Source organism: Crocuta crocuta, unplaced genomic scaffold, assembly GCF_008692635.1.
Source record: "Crocuta crocuta isolate KB4526 unplaced genomic scaffold, BGI_CrCroc_1.0 scaffold132, whole genome shotgun sequence".
Taxonomy (NCBI): Eukaryota; Metazoa; Chordata; class Mammalia; order Carnivora; family Hyaenidae; genus Crocuta; species Crocuta crocuta.
The window spans coordinates 2707221-2729598 of NW_027528611.1; the positions used below are offsets into that span (position 1 = coordinate 2707221).

The following is a 22378-nucleotide window of genomic DNA, read 5'->3' on the forward strand; positions in this document are numbered from 1 at the left end:
TTTCTTGAGAAAGTGCAAGTGGGGGAGGGCCAGAGGGGGGAGGGGACTGAGGATCTGAAGTTGGCTCTGCACTGACAGCAGCAAGCCCAGTAAGGGGCTTGAACTCACAAACTGTGAGATCGTGACCTGAGCCAAAGTTGGATGCTTAACCGACTGAGCCACCCAAGCAGCCCTGTTTTTGTTTTTAGATCCCACATATAAGGGATCTAATACAGTATCTGTCTTTCTTAGTCTGGGTTATTTCACTTAACATAATGCCCTCTACGTTCACCTATGTTGTCACACATCAAACCTCTCTCTCTTGTTTTTTATCTTAGAGAGAAAGAGTGCAAGTGGGAGAGGGGATCAGAGGGAGGGAGATCGAGCCTGAGAATTTGAAGCAGGCTCCACACTCAATGTGGAGCCCGATGCAGGGCTCGATCCCATGACCCTGGGATCGTGACCTGAGCTAAAAATCAAGAATCAGGGGCACCTGGGTGGCTCAGTCGGTTAAGTGTTCGACTTCGGCTCAGGTCATGATCTCATAGTTCATGGGTTCCATCTCCGTGTCGGACTCTGCTGACAGCTAGCTCAGAGCCTGGAGCCTGCTTCAGATTCTGTGTCTCCCTCTCTCTCTGACCCTCCCCTGCTCACGCTGCCTCTCTCTCTCAGAAATAAATAAAACATTAAAAAAAATTTTTTTAATCAAGAATCAGATGCTCAACTGACTGAGCCGCCCCCATTCCCTCAAATCAACCCTCTTCTGAGAGACAGCAGCAACAGGGATCATAGTGATGTTCCTTCAAGCAACCTCATAGGCAACGAATGTTACCCAGGGTTATAACGAAAGGTAAGGCGTATAGAGGGTGCTGTGGTTGTCTATGGCTGACAGATTAGTTTGTGAGCCACAGTTGGACATTCCTTTGGGAGATGCTATAATTAGGATGCACCGTGGAGTCCAGTGGGGGAGGAAACTGAGGCTCAGAAGTAAAAGTCAGTGGAGACAGAATTGTTGCAGTTTAAACATTAAACTTTTGGGAGGATCTACTTTACACTCAAAGGTTATCAAAGCCTGCAATGCATTACACAGACATATGTCAAGTCAAGTGATTGGGAACACTTTCTGCCAAGGAGCAAGGATTAGAGATGTATAGAACTGGGAAAAGACCTCCATATTTCCCCTGGCAGTGAAGAAAATGGGAGAGGGAGGGTGAGAGCAGTTCTGCCTGAGGGTATAAAAAGCTTCATACAGCACCCACCAAGACACAACTGTCTAGATGTGCTGCAGGAGAACCACCCACCAGTCTGTCCTTAACACAGTAGTGTCAAATAGTAAGGGAAAGTTTCAAGGCAATATCTGGGATCCAGGTACAATACACTGACAAATAATTCAAGCATCCTATAGCTATAAGAGATTATACAAGGGTGTCTGGGTGGCTCAGTCAGTTAAGCGTCCGACTTCGGCTCAGGTCATGATCTCACGGCTCATAGGTTAGAGCCCCGCGTCAGGCTCTGTCCTGACAGCTAGCTCAGAGCCTGGAGCCTGCTTCGGATTCTGTGTCTCCCTCTCTCTCTCTGACCCTACCCTGCTCACGTTGTCTCTCTCTCTTTTTCTCTCTCAAATAAAAGCATTTAAAAATTTTAAAAAAGAGGGGCGCCTGGGTGGCTTAGTCGTTAAGCGTCTGACTTTCGCTTAGGTCATGATCTCGCGGTTCGTGGGTTCGAGCCCCACGTCGGGCTCTGTGCTGACTGCCGGCTCAGAGCCTGGAGCCTATTTCAGAGTCTGTATCTCCCTCTCTCTCTCTGACCCTACCCTGCTCACGTTGTCTCTCTCTCTTTTTCTCTCTCAAATAAAAGCATTTAAAAATTTTAAAAAAGAGATTATACATATTACAGGTTCCTAATTTATATATACGTGTATATGTGTGTTTATTTGTGGGTGTGGTTATGTAAGTTGTACAGCAAACACCAAACAAAAGCATCAAAATAGTTGTCTTTAGGTGATTAGTTTCTGCTATTTAATTTTTCATGTTTTCTCTGTTCCTTTATGAGCAGATACTACCGTACACTGGAAACAAAAGAGTTCCTTGGCCAGTTTCCACGCTCCTTGTCCCTTAACTATGTAAAGAACAAAACCCTCCTCCAACTGAGGCTATGATCCAGATTCTTCTTTCCATTCCAATCTGTAGGGTTCCCAGGGGTCTTTGCCAGATCGCAGCATCACAGGCAAACTGACCACTATCCTGCTCGGCGTCTGGTTGAACTCTCATAGTAGACGCTGGGAAGGATTTGTGTGCTGCTAGGGAGAATGGGGTAAAGCAGCTCCACATTTATTATTCGAAGACCTGGGCATTCAGTTCTTTTGTCTCTGGCTTCATTTGCTTTGGCGTGAGTTCTCATCTCTATAAGATGTAACCATGCTGGGCTGTCTATTTTTCTGCTAGTTGAAATAGAAAGGAGACTTGTCATTTTAGGAGTAAATGAAAGGGAGGTTAAAAAAAAAGACAAGTAATGGCTTTGCTGAAGACTTTTTCTTTGTGCTGTCAAACGCTGCTCCGTATTTATTAAGTGTCAGTCGGTAATGATTCTCAGTCCCCCAAAGGCTTATTGATATTGGTACCTAGATCTAGAGTACCTAGATCTAAAAACTTTTGCACCTGAAGCCTTTATATAGCTACTACCTGAAAACATGTTTCTATTGGGTCTAGATATTTAAAGCTAGTGAAGACATCCATTTGTTCCCATTGTTATATCAGAGACCAAGGCCGAAGTTGTTTTTCATTCTGGCTACAATGCTAATGAGAGGTTAGGGAACCAAGAGCCAGACATGATTTCTGCCATGCCTGCTCCATGGACCTGGCCCGATCTCTCTCTCCAACCTTCATGCATAGGGAGGGCCACATGTCTCATTCCCTAAGCTCGGCTCCTAGAAGCAGAGCATAATATTTAGATGATCATATGCATTTCTTTAACCCCTACAGATTCTTGGCTTCACTGCATTTGCAAACAAGATAAGCATGGCCACAGAAACCAGCGGGAAGCTCACTGAAATGATTCCTTATAGGTCAGTAACTCCGCTTTTCAGGTTTACTTTACCCTCTCTGTTAACTTTCGCTTAGCCTCTGCCCTTGCAGCCTGATTGATGTTCCCCACTAGCAGTCTGGACACAGACAAATTTTGGTAATGGGCTCAAAGTCATTTAAAACTATTTTAATGTCTTTTTATTTATTCTTGAGAGAGAGAGCATGAGCAAAGGAGGGGCAGAGTGAGAGAGGGACACAGAATCCAAAGCAGGCTCCAGGCTCTGAGCTATCAGCACAGAGTCCAATGCAGGGCTCGAACTCCCAAACTGTGAGATCATGACATGAGTCGAAGTCGGACGCTCAACCAACTGAGCCACCCAGATGCCCCTAAAATTCATTTTAGAATACAGAGGTTCGTGCTCGCTTCGGCAGCACATATACTAGAATACAGAGGTTCATGAAGGAGGATGGGCTAGGACAACCCTGTGTTTCTTCTCTGGTCAGCCTCTTAACTCTCTTCCCATAGTTGAGCCAGTCAGTCCCCTTACGCGAGGAAAGTGTTGGAGGCGCTGATAACCAGAGGGATTCACACAGTTTTTTCCGCAGTACATCACAGGCATTCTCAGCTTCCGTACCTGTCTAACTAACTGTCAAGGATGGAATGAAAGATGCATCTTTTCCCAGCCCCTCTCCTGGAGTTCAGTGCTCAGGAGATGACTGTTCCTTCTGTCTTCACCCACTTGCACTGAATCGGTGTCCTTAAGAAACATTATTTTCTTATGCTGAGTAGGAAGCTAGCTTCCAGGAGTCTGGCATATGCAGTTCTTAAGGACTTGCAATTAATTTACATTATAATTCTTACCAGTGACTATGGGTCACTCTTGCTTCTGTTAGGGAAGTCTAATTTCTGTAACCTTGATCAGATGGAAGTGTTGAATCCTAACCACTAGACCACCAGGGAGCACCTAGTAACCTTGATCAGATGAATCACTTTGGCTAAAGAAGCCAATACACTGCAGTTTCTTGACTCACACAGGCAGGCTTTTGAAGAGCACTGTTCATTTCCTAAGGAAGGCTGCTCAGTGAGGAATACTGCAGCACCCGTGATACTGGCAGACTCCACGGTAACACAACACAGGCTACCTGGATGAAAAGCAGATTGGATTAGTCTCATGTCCTACCACTTCTTCGTGAACTCTGATGATGACTAAGTCATTTGAAATTCTGGTCAATTAAAAAAAATACATGAGCAGACCACCTAGGTACCAGGGAATGCAATCAGGAACCAGACTGACTCTCTGCTCTCAGAACAAAATACCGATAACAACAATAAGACCGATGCTTTACAGAATTATTTTATTTCATTTGCACCTCACAGTAGCACTCCTTTTTATGGCTGAGGAAACTAAGGCTTACCAAATTTAAATTACTTGTCCACGATCACACAGTTGGTCAAGGGCAGAGCTACTTTTGAAGCCATTTCTATTTATTTCCAAAAGCTATGATTATAATCATTCCATCATACACATCAGTATGCTTCTGTTATTGATGACTTAAAAACCACACAGTCAACTTTTGCTTATGTTTTATCCTTAGATTCGGAGTATAGGTAGACAAATGAACATTTCAAAATCTAAATTTAGGGGCGCCTGGGTGGCTTAGTTGGTTAAGCGTACAACTTTTGCTTAGGTCATGATCTCACGGTTCGTGGGTTCGAGCCCCGCGTCAGGCTCTGTGCTGACTGCCAGCTCAGAGCCTGGAGCCTGTTTCAGAGTCTGTATCTCCCTCTCTCTCTGACCCTCCCCTGCTCACGCTGTCTCTCTCTCTCTCCTAGAAATAAATAAAAAATATTTTTAAAAAAATCTAAATTTAGGTATTGGTTTGAACTTCCGTTTTTATTATGTATGTATCCCTGGTTACTAAAGATTAGAAAATTGAACAATTTAAATTAGTTCTTTCTGTGTCCGTGTCCCCTAGGTTAACCTAGGGTTTTTTTTTAAATAACCTAAACTACTAAGAAAGAATTAAATGTGAGAGAATAGCAGAAAGAAAAAACTGTAGTTTGTATCATCGTGCTAAGGTTTACTAACATAGTTTTGGGCAATTCATTTCATTTACTGTATACTTCTTTGGGACAGCCACAAAATACTTTTTTTAAGTTTATTTATTTATTTTGATGGGAGAGGGGCAGGGAGAGAGGGAGAGAGAGATTCCCAAGCAGGCTCCGCACTGTCAGTGCAGAGGGGCTAGAACTCATAAATCATGAAATCATGACCTGAGCTGAAATCACGAGTCAGATGCTTAACTGAGCCACCCAGGTGCTCCTGGGACAGCCGCATTCTTATCTAACTTCTTAAAAATACGAAAAGGGGAAATTTAACAAAAGGTTTAATAGCTATCTGCCTTTGAGTATTCAGTTATATTTCTATCTAGCTCATTAATCTGGAAGACAACCAGGTGTTTGTAAGTTAATAGGGAACTAGCATAGACACAGTTAAATGATGAAGGAAAAGATATTCAAAAATAGAAATTAGAGGGGGGCCTGGGTGGCTCAGTTGGTTAAGTATCTGACTTTGGCTCAGGTCATGACCTCCCGGTTTGTGAGTTCGAGCCCCGCATCAGGCTGTGTGCTGATGGCTCAGAGCCTGGAGCCTGTTTCAGATTCTGTGTGTCCCTCTCTCTCTGCCCCTCTTTGGCTCTCACTGTCTCTGTCTAAAAATAAATAAACATTTAAAAACTTAAAAAAAGGAATTAGATTTCTGTATATTATAATGGTATGAAATAAGAAGATGGGAAGAGATAGTGCTTTGAGGTGCTAAAAGTGATGCTTCCTACTTTAAGGAAAATGAAATGGAAAATATATAACTAATAAATTTTAATTAGATGAAGATTTAAAAATACATCACATAATTTATTTTATTTTATTTATTTTATTTTTTTTACAAATAGTTTATCGTCAAATTAGTTTCCACATAACACCCAGTGCTCATCCCCACAAGTGCCCTCCTCCATGCCACATAATTTATTTTAAAATAATTTTCCAAAGCGATATATAATGCATTGTTTATTATACTGGATTTAGATTTTACACAAAATTTTAGAAGTCAGTTTTGAGTCATAGATCTCTGTCTTAATGAAATGATAAAAAAATAATCAGAATAAACATTTCAAATAGCAAATCTCATCTAAAACATTTAGAAGATTTTTTTTACTTAGAAAATAAACCTAGAGATACAGCAATCAAAACATATTTGTGCTTCCAAACACTTTATAATTTTTTTTTAATGTTTATTCATTTTTGAGATGGGGAAGGGACAGAGAGAGAAGGAGACACTGCTGCCTCAGTGCTCTTCTATCTGGTATTGTTATTACTTTTTTTTTTTTTTTTTTTGAGGAAGATTGAGAGAGAGTGCGTGCCTGCCAGCAGGGGAGGGGCAGAGAAAGAGAGAGAGAATCTTAAGCAGGTTCCATGCTCAGCACGGAGCCCAACGTGGGGCTCTATCTCACAATCCCGAGGTCACGATCTGAGCCAAAACTAAGAGGCTGAAGATGCTCACCCGACTAAGCCAGCCAGGCGCCCCTCTTATTGTTATTTTTAAAAAAGGGTCAGGCCTGCCTGCCCTGCATGATAAGGCTGCAGTAGGGAAGGAGCCAATAAACGGTTCCTGCTCTCTAAGAATAATTCCCCCATTTTATTCCAGCTTCCTGTTTCCTGTGACTCCAGATCTGAACATTCTTCCTGAACTAATCTTGGAAGCCTTCTCCTTAGCTTTAGTGAGCTCCTCTCTGCTGATATTTGTGGGCAAGAAGATTGCCAGTCACCATAACTACCATGTTAATTCCAACCAGGTGAGATGACAGATTTTTCTGTTATTTCCTCTGACCCTTAAGTCTTTGTTCTCCAATCTGAGCCTCCTGTCAACATGAAAATTGCTTTCTTTTTTTTTTTTTAACGTTTATGTTTGAGAGAGACAGACAGAATGTGAGTGGAGGAGGGGCAGAGAGAGAGGGAGACACAGAATCCGAAGCAGGCTTCAGGCTCACAGCTGTCACCACAGAGTCCTATGTGGGGCTCGAGTCCACGAACCGCAGGATCATGACCTGAGCCAAAGTCTGATGCTTCACGGACTGAGCCACCCAGGTGCCCCAAGACTGCATTCTTTTGTAACTAGAGAGTCAGTGAGACCAACATTTTAATCATAATTACCAAAGGATTTTTGAGAAGTGTGGCATATTTAACTTGGAAGCCACTTAAATTAACATGAGTGTTATTCGCCCAGAACGGCTGTGGTGTGGGGAGGCAAGAAGATAACATATGGCATCATGCTGTTTAGCTAGCAGAATTCCTCTCCTCTTGATTTCATCTTCCTTTCCAAGTTCTTAGGAGTCAACTACATACTGAGGTGCAATAAGAAATGCTAGGGAATATCAAAACCAGGCTACTAGCATAATTAAATTGGTCTCCTGGAAACAGTCCTAGTTTTCTTGTTTTTTAATCTTCCAACTATTCTTTTTTTTTTTAATTTTTTAATGTTTTTTTATTTATTTCTGAGAGAGAGAGAGAGAGTGAGTGTGAGCAGGGGAGACAGACTTTTAACGTTTATGTTTGAGAGAGACAGACAGAGCGTGAGTGGAGGAGGGGCAGAGAGAGAGGGAGACACAGAATCTGAAATAGTCTCCAGGGTCTGAGCTGACTGTCAGCACAGAGCCCGATGTGGGGCTCGAACCCACGAACCGTGAGATCATGACCTGAGCCTGAAGTCAGACACTTAACCGACTGAGCCACCCAGGCGCCCCAATCTCCCAACTATTCTGAGTTTGACCCTTTTCCTAGGACTCAAAAGAGAAATGTGGAAGAAAGAGTTGTCCCACTTTGATTTTAAAGCAGTATGGAAGGGAGAAAAAATAGTATTATGTCATCCTAAGTCCCAGTGAAAGGGGATAATAAGACAAAAATTTCATTTCTCACTCTGAAAAAGTGCTTTTCTTAGGATTGCTAGCTAAAATGAAGATTCAAGTTTATCCAGAAATCAGTTTTGCCATCCTTTTGTTCTTTATAAGAGTATTTCTGGTGTGCCTGGGTGTCTCCGTTGGTTAAGTGTCTGACTTTGGCTCAGGTCGTGATCTCACAGTTGGCAAGTTCGAGCCCCATGTTGGGGTCCACGCTGACAGCTCAGAGCCTGGAGCCTGCTTCCCATTCTGTATCTTCCTCTCTCTCTGCCTCTCTCTCTCTCAAAAATAAATAAACATTTTTAAAAAAAGGACTATTTCTGTGTTGTTTGAAGTGATGTAAACAAACCCATCTTCATACATAAGAAATAGACAGTATATCTTTATCTCAAACCCAAGTCCGCATTCTTCAACAAACAGCAGGCCTAACACATTTGCCATTTCTTTCCAGGATTTAATAGCCATTGGCCTTTGCAATGTCGTCAGCTCGTTTTTCAGATCTTGTGTGTTTACTAGTGCGATTATCAGGACTATTATCCAAGATAAGTCTGGAGGAAGACAACAGGTATGTTGAAATAGAATTTTATTCCTAATATAAAAACATATTTATATCTATTCTGTGTATATTTCCAGAAGGGTATTTTCTTAGTTTAACCATGTTGCTGCTTTAATGTTATGTTTGTTAGGGAAGATCTCTTGGAGAAACCTGGATTTCACACCTGCCTAAATTTTTGGTTAGATTTTTTTGTCCTAAAAGCTATTTGTCAATGTAGAACTTGAAAGTCATTTTCTATAGAAATATTATTCTATATGATGGTTTCTATGGATTAGTCCATTCAAATCTATTTTCCATGTAATACAACCCTGAAGAATAATATTTCAGTAAACTAACCATCACTTATTAACATTGCTTTCCCTGGAAGGATATATTCCTGGTCCTAGTCTGGGGAAGTAGTAATAAATACAACTCTCCCCATCCTAGCTGCAGAACTAGAAACTTTCCTAGCTTCCTCAAGGGGCATGGCAAGAGCCTTTCAGGATAGAGAATAAGGCCTTTGTCTAGATGAGCCTAGAGAATTTATGACCATTCTGCCTTTGAATATGAGAAAATTATCCAGGTCACTTTCTTCAGGTGTTCTGAATTAGTAAACTAAATGTGTAGGTCAGAGGGGAGAGAGGGAGAGAGAGAATGATGGCAGAGAAGGCTCTAAAAGCAAACTCTTTATCTAATTGCAGGCATGAGATTTTATAAATCCAATGTTCACGGGTTCTGAACTAACTAGATTATAGTTCCAGCTCTACAATGTGGGATGTGTCCCAGATCTGCTATGTAGCATGATGAAATGTCAAAGAACTATCAGAATCAAAACTGGCATAAGCCTGGGGAATGGGTTAGGGCTCAGAAGGCAGAGAAACAATGACAGAGGTCAACAAGAAACTTAGGCCGCAGACGTATGGTAAAAAGGTACAGTGATGGTCAGAAACTGAAGTGTCAGGTGAACGGGTACTAACTTTTCACTGGGGGGGTGGAGTGGGAGACAAAGTGTCCCAGTCCATGGGTAAATAGGGGTGAAATATAAGGTGAAAGCCAATAAAAGTCAGAAGGGAAGGGAACTTGGGTCTAGAGTAAGATCGTGTCCTATCACTTCATGTGGACTGAGTTTTGTCATAAAGCTTCTGCCAGATATGTGGCCTTGAAGGGGGACCTCTTTTCCACTACTATTTGATGGAAAGAAGGAACTTGGGCTATGGTGAAAAGAAGAATGTTCTGTGCAAGTGTGCAAAAATATTGACGTCCATACAAGAGGACTTCATGATAAGAAGCAGAAATGGCAATCCCAGACATTAGTCCCTACTAACTTTTGACAACCCTCTTCATTCATTTGGTATATAAGCAGGACATAAATTTGAGGAGAAAAGAGGCACACAGTTGGAAAAAATTAAATCACAGGGCAAGTAATATTAAGTGCAGTATAAGCTTCATAAACAAAAAGTGCCAGGGGCACCTGGGTGGCTCAGTCAGTTAAGCATCTGACTTGGGTTCAGGTCATGATCTCATGGTTCGTAGGTCCAAGACCCGCATCGGGCTCTGTGCTGACAGCTCAGAGCCTGGAGCCTGCTTCAGATTCTGTGTTTCCCCCTCCCTCTGCCCTCCCTCCCCCTCTGCCCCCAAAAGAAATAAAACATTTTTAAAAATTAAAAAAAGAAAGAAAGAAAAGAAAGAGAGTATAAAAGGTCTGTGTTGTATTCTTTTTAGAGGGATCAAACGGGACAGTGGAGAGAGCCTAGATTTTGGAGTCATCCAGCCAGGTAGACTGAATCCTGATTCAGTGGTTCCTAGATGTGTGACCTTGGACTTTTGATTTTTGAGGTTCTAGTCCTCATCTGTAAAATGGGGATAAAGAGAACTTTTCGGTGATGAGAATTAAATTAAGTGATCCTAGTGCCTATCTTAGTGCCTGTCACTTAAGAGGTTCAAAACTCACAGCTTCTATCCCAGCTCCCTAGGGTCCTGGCCAGTGCTTGGCAATCTGCCCTTCTACTTCATGGAACCCACTATGTATGGAGTAACGGGTGTCTGAGGGTCTCCATGTCCCACACAGTGGCTGTGGCTTGTGGGAACTCACATTGCCTTGAATTCCCAAAGAGAAGGTAGAGTCCGTTTTTGTTCAAGCAAGCCTGGAAAAGTGATGGAAATGAGAATAGAATAGGCAAATATGCATGAGACGCAAAGTTCTACATGCTTGTTGTCTCTAGACCCTGTTCAGACATGGAGTCTGAGATTCGGAGAGCCATTGAGCATCCTCCTAAGGCACAATGCCACCGAGGATGGCCCTGTGGCCCCAAAGCCCACTCCTTTGTATACACAGTCATTGGCAGGCCTCCCAGCCCTCTCTCGGTGGCAAATTTTATGGGATTCAGTGTCCAGTTTGTACTTGTTTATTTTATTATTTCTTTAAGTTTTATTTAGTTAAGTCATCTCTTCACCTCACGTGAGGCTGAACTCACAACCCCGAGATCAAGGGTCCCATGCTTTTCTAAGCCAACCAGGTGCCCCTGTACTAATTTAAATCTAGGTTTAATGCAGCTTATTTTAGCATCCGCATATCTGTGTTTTCTTAAATCAAAATGCAAAACACAAAACAAAACAATAACAAAGAAGAAGTGGTAGGAAGGAAGAGTCCTGATGTATTTTCCTGTGCTGATCAAAGTTGTTTTTCTAGAGCCAACAAAGACCACCTAAAGGAAGACCCTTAGATTAGATCCTGCAACAGCCTGATGTGTACATTGGCTGGAGGAGTTTATGGCCTCAGTTGCTTGTTTCAGTTCTACAGGGTATAAAATGCTTGCCCTTAGAACTTCCTGACTTTCTGTTGTAGGGGTCCGTTTTCCTAAATCCCCCCTTTCTATACCACCATCACCTGCTATCAACTATGAAGCAGATGGGATGGGGAAAGAAGTAGGAAATTGATTTCATCACTATTACTTTCAGTGATGCATTTATATTCAAATAGCAGTGAGCAGTGAGAGGGAATCCAGTAGGAAGGTTTTTTTTCGCCTCCTTTTTTTCATACCTAAGAAATAAAGAGAAAAATGAGAGAATCATTGCTAAGCAGTTGCTTAATGGTTTAGCTTTGAGGGACTCCCCCGGCTCTTGCTTGTATATGCCATTGTTCTCGTTTGTGGTTACTTTTTTTCTCTCACACACATCCCCCAACACCATGGGAAATTACACTGCTTTCTATCAGTTTTTATTATTTTTTAATGTTTTATTTCTGAGAGAGAGAGAGGTAGCGCGAGCAGGGAAGGGTCAGAGAGAGAGGGAGACACAGAATCTGAAACAGGCTCCAGGCTCTGAGCTAGCTGTCAGCACAGACCCTGAAGCGGGGCTCAAATCCACGAACCATGAGATCATGACCTGAGCTGAAGTCGGACGCTTAACTGACTGAGCCACGCAGGTGCCCCATCAGTTTTTATTATTAGGGGCTTAAACAATGGAAATATATCCATAGAGGATGTATTGAGTTCAAGACTATGTCCAGAGGGGTGCCTGGCTGGCTCAGTTGGTTAAGCATCCGACTTCAACTCAGGTCATGATCTCATGGTTTGTGAGTTCAAGCCCCACCTCGGGCTCTGTGCTGACAACTTGGAGCCTGGAGTCTGCTTCAGATTCTTGTCTCTCTCTCTCTCTCTCCCCCTCTCCCAACTTGTGAGTGTGCTCTCTCTCTCTCTCTCTCAAGAATAAACATTTTAAAAAAATTTTTTAAAGACTATGTCCAGAGAGCCTTGAGACTGTAAAGGGAACTATCTATGTAGCTTAATTTGCTCTATCTGCCAATCATAACCACTGCTCAGCAAGCAATGCTGAGTCCAGAGTGGTCAACCCAGCCAACCTAGAACCCTGAGCTGTTATCTGCAGCCCTGGCTCACATTTGTACCTCTTTTTTTATGTCAATGAAGCAGAGGAAAAGCTGAAGTAGGGAAATCAGAAATGATTATCACTGCATTTTTAAGAGGAAGCGCTACCGAGGGGTGCCTGGGTGGCTCAATGGGTTAAGTGCTGGACTCTTGATTTCAGCTCAGGACATGATCTCATGGTTCATGGGATCAGGCCCTACATTGGGCCCTACACTGACAGCATGGAGCCTGCTTGGGATTCTCTTTCTCCCTCCCTCTCTATCTGCCCCTCTCCCCATCTCAATATAAATAAATAAACATTAAAAGGAAAGAAAGATGAAGCCCTACTGAAGCTGCTGAATGGGAAGCTATCCAAGCTCCAACCAGGACGGCGAGGGGTGAGCTATTTACTGATATGGAAAGTGGAGTGGTTGGGGATTTTAGGGTTGACAGTGATGAGTCCACTAGGGATTTTCTAGACGGTTCCAGGAGGAGTTAAAGTTGGGAAGGAAGGTGAGCCGGACTTGAGGAGACTCCAGCTTCACAGGGCAATGCTATGGCAGTAAAGATCCAAATACCTGAGACAGTCTGGCACTTTGCAGAAAGCATTCACACCTCCATTTGATGAATACTGACTGAGTACCTAGTTGTGTGTTTAGCACTTTGCCAAGACCTGAAAACACCGGTTCAATGAAAATGCGCTTGTGCTGGATGGTGACATTCAACTCCTTTGAAGCAAAAATGACACACTTCTCACCCTGCAGACGGCATCAGTTGCAGACAGGGACCAATTCGTTCCTGATGGTCTCTCTCCAACTGGCTCTGTCTCCTCAGTTTGCATCTCTGGTAGGCGCAGGTGTGATGCTACTCCTGATGGTCAAAGTGGAACGCTTTTTCTACCAACTGCCAAATGTAAGTAAAACTGAGAAAGAATGCGGAGTAGGGAAAAGACAAGATCTCCCCATTGGATCTTCGTGAGGCATTCTTGGCCACCCAGCACAATCTCTCATCCTTCTTCCTTTAAGATAATAGGAACCACCTCACTGGAGTGGGGATAGATAGATAAAATTTGTAATAGAAACAGAATGGTGTTGAGCTAATCATATGTGCTCAAGAAACGTTAGATATTATTGTCATTCTTCTCATTTTCATTGATCTTCTTTTTATGGCCTACACTAGAAAGTAAGCTGTATAAGTAAAGATTCAGTTAAAGATGACCAAAAATAGACTTCAGAAGCCAGAACGCCCCTCACCGACTCAGGCTTGGAAACTCATTGTGTATGCGTGCCATCTGTTTCCCAAGCCGTTTCCAGAAGGCCTTGTTCTGCATTCATGTGAACTCAGCCGCCCGGTGACAGCCTGTCTGCCTTGTGGCTGGTTCACAACACTGGAAAGTAGGGGTCCGAAAGTTGAGTTGAGGTATTCAGCAAGGCTGCCTCTGTATACTTCTGCGCCATTTCTCCCCTTTGTGAGAGCCTGATCATCTTGCGTTTAGAGATGCCAGGTGCATTCATTATTGACTATCATCCATTTGTTCTCTGTCACCATCTAGACCAATGCTCAGTGACCATGATTTCCTTTTAAATTTCCTTGCTGTTCCCTTTAGCCATTTTTAGATAGTGCTGAGGGAGGTGGGAAGAGGTTTCATTATTGGGGCAGCAGCTTGGTGACACGCTGAGACAGCCGTCCCTGAAGCCAGAGCAGTCATGTTAGCCTTATCCTTTTGAACACCTCCATCCCATCCGGTGAATAATCAGGTTTCAGAAGAGCAGAACTACCTCAAGGCTGTTGCTGCATTCTGCTCTTGTGATTCAGGGATCTTGGAGCCCAGCCCCGGAATCTATGCCCGGACGGTGGGATTAAGCCTGGATTTATCACACAAGCTGTCTTCTGATGCCCAGCAGAAGTCATCTCCAGAATTTAGTTTATATAGCACCTTTGGCGCTATCACTCGGAAAGTCTCAGGAGGGCCCCTCACTAATTTACTCTGAACGGTGATATATTTTTTTTCTTTACAGCTAAAAGAATCAGAATTTTTAAAAATTGCAAACACACAAAAATTTCTCAGGGGGACCCCCAGGTGGCTCAGTCGGTTAAGTGTCCAACTCCAGCTCAGGTCATGATCTCACGGTTTATGAGTTCGAGCCCCGCATTGGGCTCTGTGCTATCAGCGAAGTGCCTGCTTTGGATCGTCTGTTCCCCTCTCTGCCTCTCTCTCTCTCTCTCAAAAATAAATAAACATTTAAGAGGAAGATTAAAAATCTGGCAGAATCTACTAAGGGCATTCCTTTATTATCAATATGTTAGAGACAGGACGGCCCTTGCTTTTGGCTAACCACGTTATGTCACATTATTTTTATAACATTTTCTGGGTGGGAACATGTGAACACCATCTGATCAGTGGAATATCTGAATTGTTTTAATAATGGGGCTCTGTGAGTATTAAACTATGAATGAGGCCTTCATCCTTGAGAGATTATGGACACCTTGTTACAAAATCCTTATTGGAGTAATTGGCAGGGTATCCTGGCCAGGATCTCAACTGGTCAGCAAGGGGACCACCACAATGTAACGGTTCACATTCAGAAAGGTACACTTTTTATTGCATATGACTGTGAAAAGATTTGTTTCATCTTCATACTCCCTGCTCAAGCCAAAAATCTTGCAAGAACCTGGGAGGTTGAGTTTCTTTTCCTTCCCACCGCATCTTCCTGCAAAGCACAGAGCATGTAGTGATTCTTGATTGAAGATGAAGGTAGGAGAGAAGTGATGCCTGCTGACTTCATCCTTGCCCGTCCCTCCTCTGCTGACCTACTGAGCCCACTGGTCACTGAGTCACCAGAAAACCAGAAAACCAGAGTAAGCTTAGACCCTGCCATTCCTGGTGGCAGGATCAGTTCTAATGCCCAGGCAGAGCATACACAGAAAAGACGGCTAGAAAAAGACTGAGAAACGTGAACCTCATGCAGGGACTTCATGAAAACAAGGAAATGTTTCTTAGAGTAGGTTAGAATGTACTTTATTTTTTATTTTTATTTATCATTTCTTAATGTTTATTTCTTTTTGAGAGAGAGAGAGAAAGCACAAGCAAGGGAAGGGCAGGGAGAGAGAGGGAGACACAGAATCTGAAGAGGGCTACAGGCTCTGAGCTGTCAGCCCAGAGCCCGACGCGGGGCTCGAACCTGTGAACATGGAGCTGAAGTCGGATGATTAACCGACTGAGCCTCCCAGGCACCCCCATATTCTGCTTTGAGGTCCTGGTGATTTTTTTACATTTCTGAGTGGCAAGGATGACTTTCTGTGGTTCCTTTGTGAAGATTCCCAGAAGGAAAAATGAAGCTGGGCTTACTTTTTCCCCCCTTGTAGGCTGTGCTGGCTGGTATTATTCTGAGCAACATCCTCCCCTACCTTGAAACCATTTACAACCTACCCAGTCTGTGGAGGCAGCACCAGTTTGACTCTGTGAGTACGGATGCACTGGCTGAGGTAGGGAAGGACAGCGGGGAAGGCTGGAAAGAGGGAACGAGAACAAACAGAAGAGATCAGGGTGAAGGACCCTAGCGAGTCTTTGATAACTGATACTCAAGCTTAAAAAAAAAAAAAAAAAAAAGAGGTGTCAAGGTTATGGGTGCATGGAATACTGAGATGTCATTCCAACTATGCAAAATTAAATAAAAAGAAGTGGCCACAGTTAGATATAGCTAGTTAAAAGGGTTTGTCACACATTACATAGTCGAATGACTTTTAATCCAGTTAGTGTGACTACGTGCCAAGATAGGACACAAATCCTGCTGAGAGAAGGCGGGTCTTGTCAGGCAGGAAACTGTTGGAGCACCCTCCTTCCATCTAGAGCGCAAAACTGGGGACACACAGGGGAAACAGCAAAAAATAAACCACGGGGGATATAATACGATGAAAGGAGAAGAACCCCGGAGGGGCAGAGAAATGAACGGGGGTAGTTTTCGGATCTGGGTCCCCAAGGAGCTAAGCGGGTATGTGGTCCAGTGTGGGGGTGCCCCTTCTAGTCCTAGGAAGAGGAATAGCCTTTCCAGCAGGATTGGAGCCCAGGAGGGAGAATGACGTGGGGACAGTAACTGGTGGAGGAGGAAGCAAATATTTAAGGGAGTTTCAGCCTCTCTGCTCTGTGAAGACGAAAGTCAAGTTGCTTGCTGAGAGCAATGGAGAAGGTGGTGAGGTAAGAGCTCAAAATGATGTTAAAGATTCCCAACAGCCATGATACAGTCTTAAAATAGCAGCTACCATTTGGTGAGTGCTCTGCATTGCTTTGGGAATGGTATTTTTATTCTCAAAAAAGCCTATAAAGGAGATTTTGTTGTCCCTATTTTGCACATGAGGTTTCAAGAGAGAATTAAAGAGAAAAGTGATCAAGGACGCCGACAAGAGCAGCTAGGCAGCCTTGGGACCCAGTCATTTGTGAAGGTGGTGGTCCAGAGGGCTGTGGAGTTTGTTCTCTACATCTCAGGCATTGGGAGGGAGCGGGAGGGAGATGGTGGGTTGAGAGACACAACTGGTGATTTTCCCAATTGTGCTTGTTGTGGTCTTCCCTTCCCTGTCTTCCCCCTTCTCCATAAGATTATCTGGATGGTGACGTTCGTATCTGCAATTTTCCTGGGACTGGATGTGGGGCTACTTGTTTCAATAGCCTTCGCCTTCTTCGTCATCACTGTTCGGTCACACAGGTACTTTGTCTCAGGTGACAGGAGGCTGGCCGTGGCGAGGTGAGGCAACTTATGACCTGAAAGCACATAACGTTTCCTTTCAGAACCAAGATTCTCCTCCTGGGTCAGATCCCTAACACCAACATTTATAGAAGCCTCAATGACTATCGGGAGGTAAGACTCCAGATCAGTCCCGCTCCTCCACCCGAAGGGTGGTCTGGATCAGGCCCGCTGCTTGGTTTTTCTACAACAATCCCTTGGCTGTTTTTTGCTGTACTACAGACACACATTTGCTAAGGCCCGGAAAGTGATGCAGGCCAGTGGAGGTGGGGAACTTAAGTAGGTAAATCCATAGAGTGCTGCAGCCAGTTAAGGATCGCGTCCTTTGGGGGGAAGGGCAGTGGGGAAGGCCAAGAAAAAGAAAAGAGCAAATGGAAGACGGAGAAGAAAGCAGGAAACGCACTGGGTGAAAATGACAGGGAAGAATTCGCTCATTTCTGGCTTCTTAGGAAGAAGAATCCAGATCCTCCAGGGGGTTGTAGACGTTCTTTCTTATTCCATAAAAGAGCTGATAAATGTCCCTCCCCTTCACATTTGTCTTGCAGGTTACAAACATTCCTGGGGTGAAAATCTTCCAGTGCTGCAACTCCATTACGTTTGTCAATGTTAATCACCTAAAGAGCAAGCTATTAAAAGAGGTGATGGCTTCCTCCCCTGCCTTTCTCCACCTGCCCTCCTCCCCCTCCCCAGGCACACGCCCCTCTTCCTTGCCCCACTCCCCATGTGGCTGAGACCTCTCTTACATCTCTCAGGTTGAGATGGTAAGGGTGCCTCTTAAAGAAGAAGAAGTGTTCCGCCTGTTTAAACGAAGCGAAGACAGCTCACAGGACGAAAAGATTTGTCAGTGCTTCTGCAACTGTGACGAACTGGAGCCACCACCCAGGGTTAGAAACCCCTTTTCTTTTCTGCATGTTTCTGCACATTTTATAAAGAGGTGCACTGGTAGTTTAAAAAGAAGATGAAGAAGAAGAAGTAAGGAAAGAAAGAAAATCAAAACCCCTTCAGGGAGTTTGACTCTTAGCTGGACCTCGGGTAATTGGAAATCAGAGATTTCTACCCAGAAATTAAGGCACAGGTCCCCCTTTGAGATTTAGATCTTGACCTTCGTAGGTAGGTGGAGATGTTTGGGTCCCTCCTCAATGGCTAGTAACTGACCTGAACCCAGAGAGTACAGTTTGCCTATTGAGAATGACAGTAATACCCTAGTTATACCTATTTCCCTGACTTTCACCTGCCTGGCTTTCGATTTCTGAAAATAAGGGACTTATTTTCGAGTCCCAACCAGGGCAGCAGAGTCAAGGTGGCTACTCTTCTCAAGGACGTGCCAGGGTCTCCTGACGTCTGCCTGCAACCAAAGAAATGATGGTGGGGGATGGAGGGCGGATAAGCGAAGATGGAAATGCTACACCATCTCGAGATTATTTTGGCTGATGAATTACAAAGTGCTCATTATTTCCCATTCAGACTTGATCTACATGAATTCCCTTCATCTAATATTTATTCCCTTTCCCCTCAGCAGGGCTGCTCATTTCTAGCTTTGCAAGCCTTTCACCCAGTCTATACCTACACACACACACACACACACACACACACACACACACGCACATTTGCTCCCCCACCACAAACATCTCCTGTCCCCCTCCTCATGTAGGTCCCTGACAATGCCAAGCACACGCTCTCCTTCCCATCATACACCCTAGTGGAGCGTAAGTTCTACCGAACTCCCTGAAAACACCAACTTCCCTGCCAAGAGGATGGAATTAACACTGTATCAAATTTTTCTTTCATATCCAAGCTGCACTGAGCATAGTAAGGATGTTTACCGGGCATCAGGAAATACTCAGTAAATATGCTTCGGAATAGAAACGGGATCTCATAGTATTTACTGAGTTTCTAGTCTACACCGAGAACTGTGACCTGATGAAAAAGGAAAATGAATTTTAAGGGTCTCTGCCTGCAAATAGCTTTTTGCTTTTTCTTTTTTCTTGTGGCAAAAAAATGTATAACATAAAGTTTACCATGGTAACTATTTTTAAGTGTACAGTCAGTAGTGTTAAATATGTTTGCATCGTTGTGCAAGCATCACTACTACCTATCTCCAGAATTTTTCCATCTTGCAAAACTGGAGGTCTGTACCCATTAAACAAGAGCTCTCCATTTCCTTTTCCTCACAGCCCCTGGCCACCACTATTATACCTTTGGTCTCTATGAATTTGACTACACCAGGTACCTCATTAAGTGGAATCATACAGTATTTATCTTTTTGTGACTGGTTTATTTCACTTAGTATAATGTCCTCAAGGTACATCCAGGTCGTCCTTTTAAATTTTATTTATTTTTAATTTTTTTATTGTTTATTTATTTTGAGAAAGAGAACATGGGGGTGTGAGCGGGGAAGGGACAGAGAGAAAGGGAGACAGAGAATTCAAAACAGGTTCCACACTGTCGGTGCAGAGCCTGATGCAGGGCTTGAACTCACAAACTGTGCGATCATGAACTGAGCTGAAATCAAGAGTCGGATGCTCAACCGACAGAGCCAGTCAGGCACCCCCAGATTGTCCTTTTTTTTTTTTAAAGGACATTTGTCCTTTAAAACACATCTATAAAAGTAGACACAAGTATAATGAGCCTCTGTGTACTCCCCATCCACTATAAGAATGATCGACTCATGGACAATTTTGTTTCACCTCTGTACCCACTATAGACCCTCAAAATCACAGAGTTATTTTGTAGCAATTCATGAATTTGTTTTAAGATTTTACTTTTGAGTAATCTTTACACCCAACATGGGGCTTGAACTCCACTGACTGAGCCAGCCAGGCACCCCAATTCATGGAATTGTAAATCAAATGAGGGAGACGGTGCTGTATTAATGTGAGCTACAAAGCTATTATTGTCTTTTATCAATCCTGTGCTCTATGTTTTTTCACATCTCTGAAATTTGGATTCATTGCATAGTTGATGGCATACCACACTTTAATTTGCAGTGATTTTTTTTCTTTCTAGATAATATAAAAAGTAGTGGTCCATCTTAAAATTGATGAGGTAGGATTGTAAACCATTTCATACAGTATATTATCATGTTCAAAACTGTGTCTTTAGGTTTTAACAACTCTAAGTAAAGATTTTAACAGCTTTCAGGTAAAGAGAGATCGGAGTGAGTTCGAAAAGTCAGGAAGCTTCTTGGCAGCAATGGACTTGACCTAGGCAAGAGAGAGGATTTGGATTTAGGTCTGATAGGAGAAAAGAGGACTCCCTGTCTGTGGATGGACTTGGACAAAGACGCTGAGATAGAAATAAGTATGGGGTCCTCAAGAGCAAAAGGCTTGACCTGGGAAGTAAGTTCAGGCAGACACACCACAAGTGGACTTTCATGAAAGTCTTTGAAGGGCAAGAGTGTAGAGGGGATGAGGGAGAGAAAAGGGAGGCTCGCAGCGATCTCCTCCTGCCTGGAGGAACTTGCGTCTCCCCATCACTGCGCCTGTCCTCCAAAGGCCTGGCTGCGGTGACTCTCAAGCCTTAAGGGACACCCCTGTCTTTTGAGCCATAATTTATTATCCGTCCATACCACTTTTTTTCTGCCATATGATATATAATAACTTGTACAGTTTTTACCTTTACATTTTTGTATTTGTTTAAATGTTTATATATTTATTTTGAGTGGGGGAAGGTAGGGACAGAGGAAGAGAATCCCAGACAGGCTCCATGCTGTCGGCACAGAGCCCAAGGCAGGGTTTGAACCCATGAGCCATGAGATCGTGACCTGAGCTGAAAGCAAGAGTTAGATAGGGGCACCTGGGTGGCTCAGTCAGTTGAGCACCCAATTCATGATTTTGGCTCAGGTCGTGATCTCACGGTTCCTGAGTTCAAGCCCCGCTTCATGCTCTGCATGGACAGTGCAGAGCCTGCCTGGGATTCGCTCTCTCCCCTCTCTCTCTGCCGCTACCCCACTTGCTCTCTCTCTCTTAAATAAACTTAAAAATTTTTTTGTTTAAAAGCAAGAGTCAAATGTTTAACCAACTGAGCCACCCAGCAGCCCCCCTCCACATTTTTGTATTTTTAAAATTTATTTTAGGGGCGCACGGGTGGCTTAGTCAGTTAAGTGTCCGACTTCAGCTCAGGTCATGATCTCACAGTTCAAGAGTTCGAACGCCGCGTCAGGTTCTATGCTGACAGCTCAGAGCCTGGAGCCTGCTTCAGATTCTGTGTCTCCCTTTCTCTCTGACCCTCCCCTGCTCATGCTCTCTCATTCTCTCAGAAATAAATAAAACATTAAAAATTTTTAAAAATTATTTTATAAGCAATATTATAAGCACAACATATTAAAAACAAAGAAGAAATATCACCAAGAACATACCACTCTAGCAAGCACTCTTTTTTTTTCTTCCCCTTGTGCCTTATAGTTCCTGTCCATCTGTGTTGTTATTTATCCTTTGAATGGACACGTGCCCTCTCCCTGGGTAGAACGTGGGACCTGTAGTCACCACCTGTGACTGCAAAGTGGGCATTCACCTCTCGCCTGCCATTGTATTCCCAGTGCTTGGCGCTGTCCTTAACCGGGCACTCCAGGCGTAGCAGGACGAAAGGAATGAAAGGGAAAGACAGGCCAGCACGAGTAATGTCTGTCTTCTTACGAAGACTGAGAAAGATGGAGGTGTTGAGAAAAGGGACTGATGGAAGAAACCCTTGAAACGAAGCGTTAGTAGGCACCCAGGGATAGTGGGAAGGGATAAGTCAAAGATTATTTTAAGCCTGGCCCACAGGGCAATGAAAACATCACGAGTACTGGGAGGGTGGTGTTGTGAGCATCAAGGATAAGGCAAGATGAACACGGCTTTGTCTGGTCATGAGCCTGAAGCGACAGTGAGGTGTCCAAGCGAAATCCAAGCATCTGGTCTGCGGGGAGGTTTCCTGGGAGAGAGGGAGGAGAGTCAGGAGACAGAAATGGCATCATTGCCACTACTTGCAGCCCCTGCTCCGGCCTCCTCANCACATCCGACGAGCAAGTCCCGTACACCATATCGTCCACGTCGCACAGAAATCAAGGGCAAAACTACGAAGATGTGGACAAAGTTTGGCTTCCTAAGGACCCCTCTAGAAACAGCTCGATGCCCCCGCCTGACGCTGTTGAAACCCAGGAGAGGAACAGGTCACTCCTCCCCATCTTGGATACCTCTCTTCTAGTCAGCATCCACACCATTATCCTGGACTTCTCCATGGTCCATTTCGTGGATTCACGGGCTTCAGTGTCCTTAAGACAAGTAAGGACCGAGGAGGCTTTCACAAGAG

At 43.8% G+C, this 22378-nt stretch overlaps 1 protein-coding gene across 1 annotated transcript in view; it reads left to right on the forward strand.

Annotated features, from left to right (window-relative positions):
- The window catches only part of SLC26A8 (solute carrier family 26 member 8), a 64757-nt gene that overhangs the window by 32978 nt on the left and 9401 nt on the right, over positions 1 to 22378 (forward strand). Inside the window, exons 7-16 of the mRNA XM_077754906.1 lie at positions 2961 to 3043; positions 6704 to 6851; positions 8404 to 8517; positions 13185 to 13262; positions 15717 to 15812; positions 16944 to 17050; positions 17134 to 17203; positions 17635 to 17727; positions 17842 to 18034; positions 22016 to 22350. Of these exons, the coding sequence (XP_077611032.1) occupies positions 2961 to 3043; positions 6704 to 6851; positions 8404 to 8517; positions 13185 to 13262; positions 15717 to 15812; positions 16944 to 17050; positions 17134 to 17203; positions 17635 to 17727; positions 17842 to 18034; positions 22016 to 22350 (1317 nt within the window). The remainder of the gene's footprint in view (positions 1 to 2960; positions 3044 to 6703; positions 6852 to 8403; positions 8518 to 13184; positions 13263 to 15716; positions 15813 to 16943; positions 17051 to 17133; positions 17204 to 17634; positions 17728 to 17841; positions 18035 to 22015; positions 22351 to 22378) is intronic.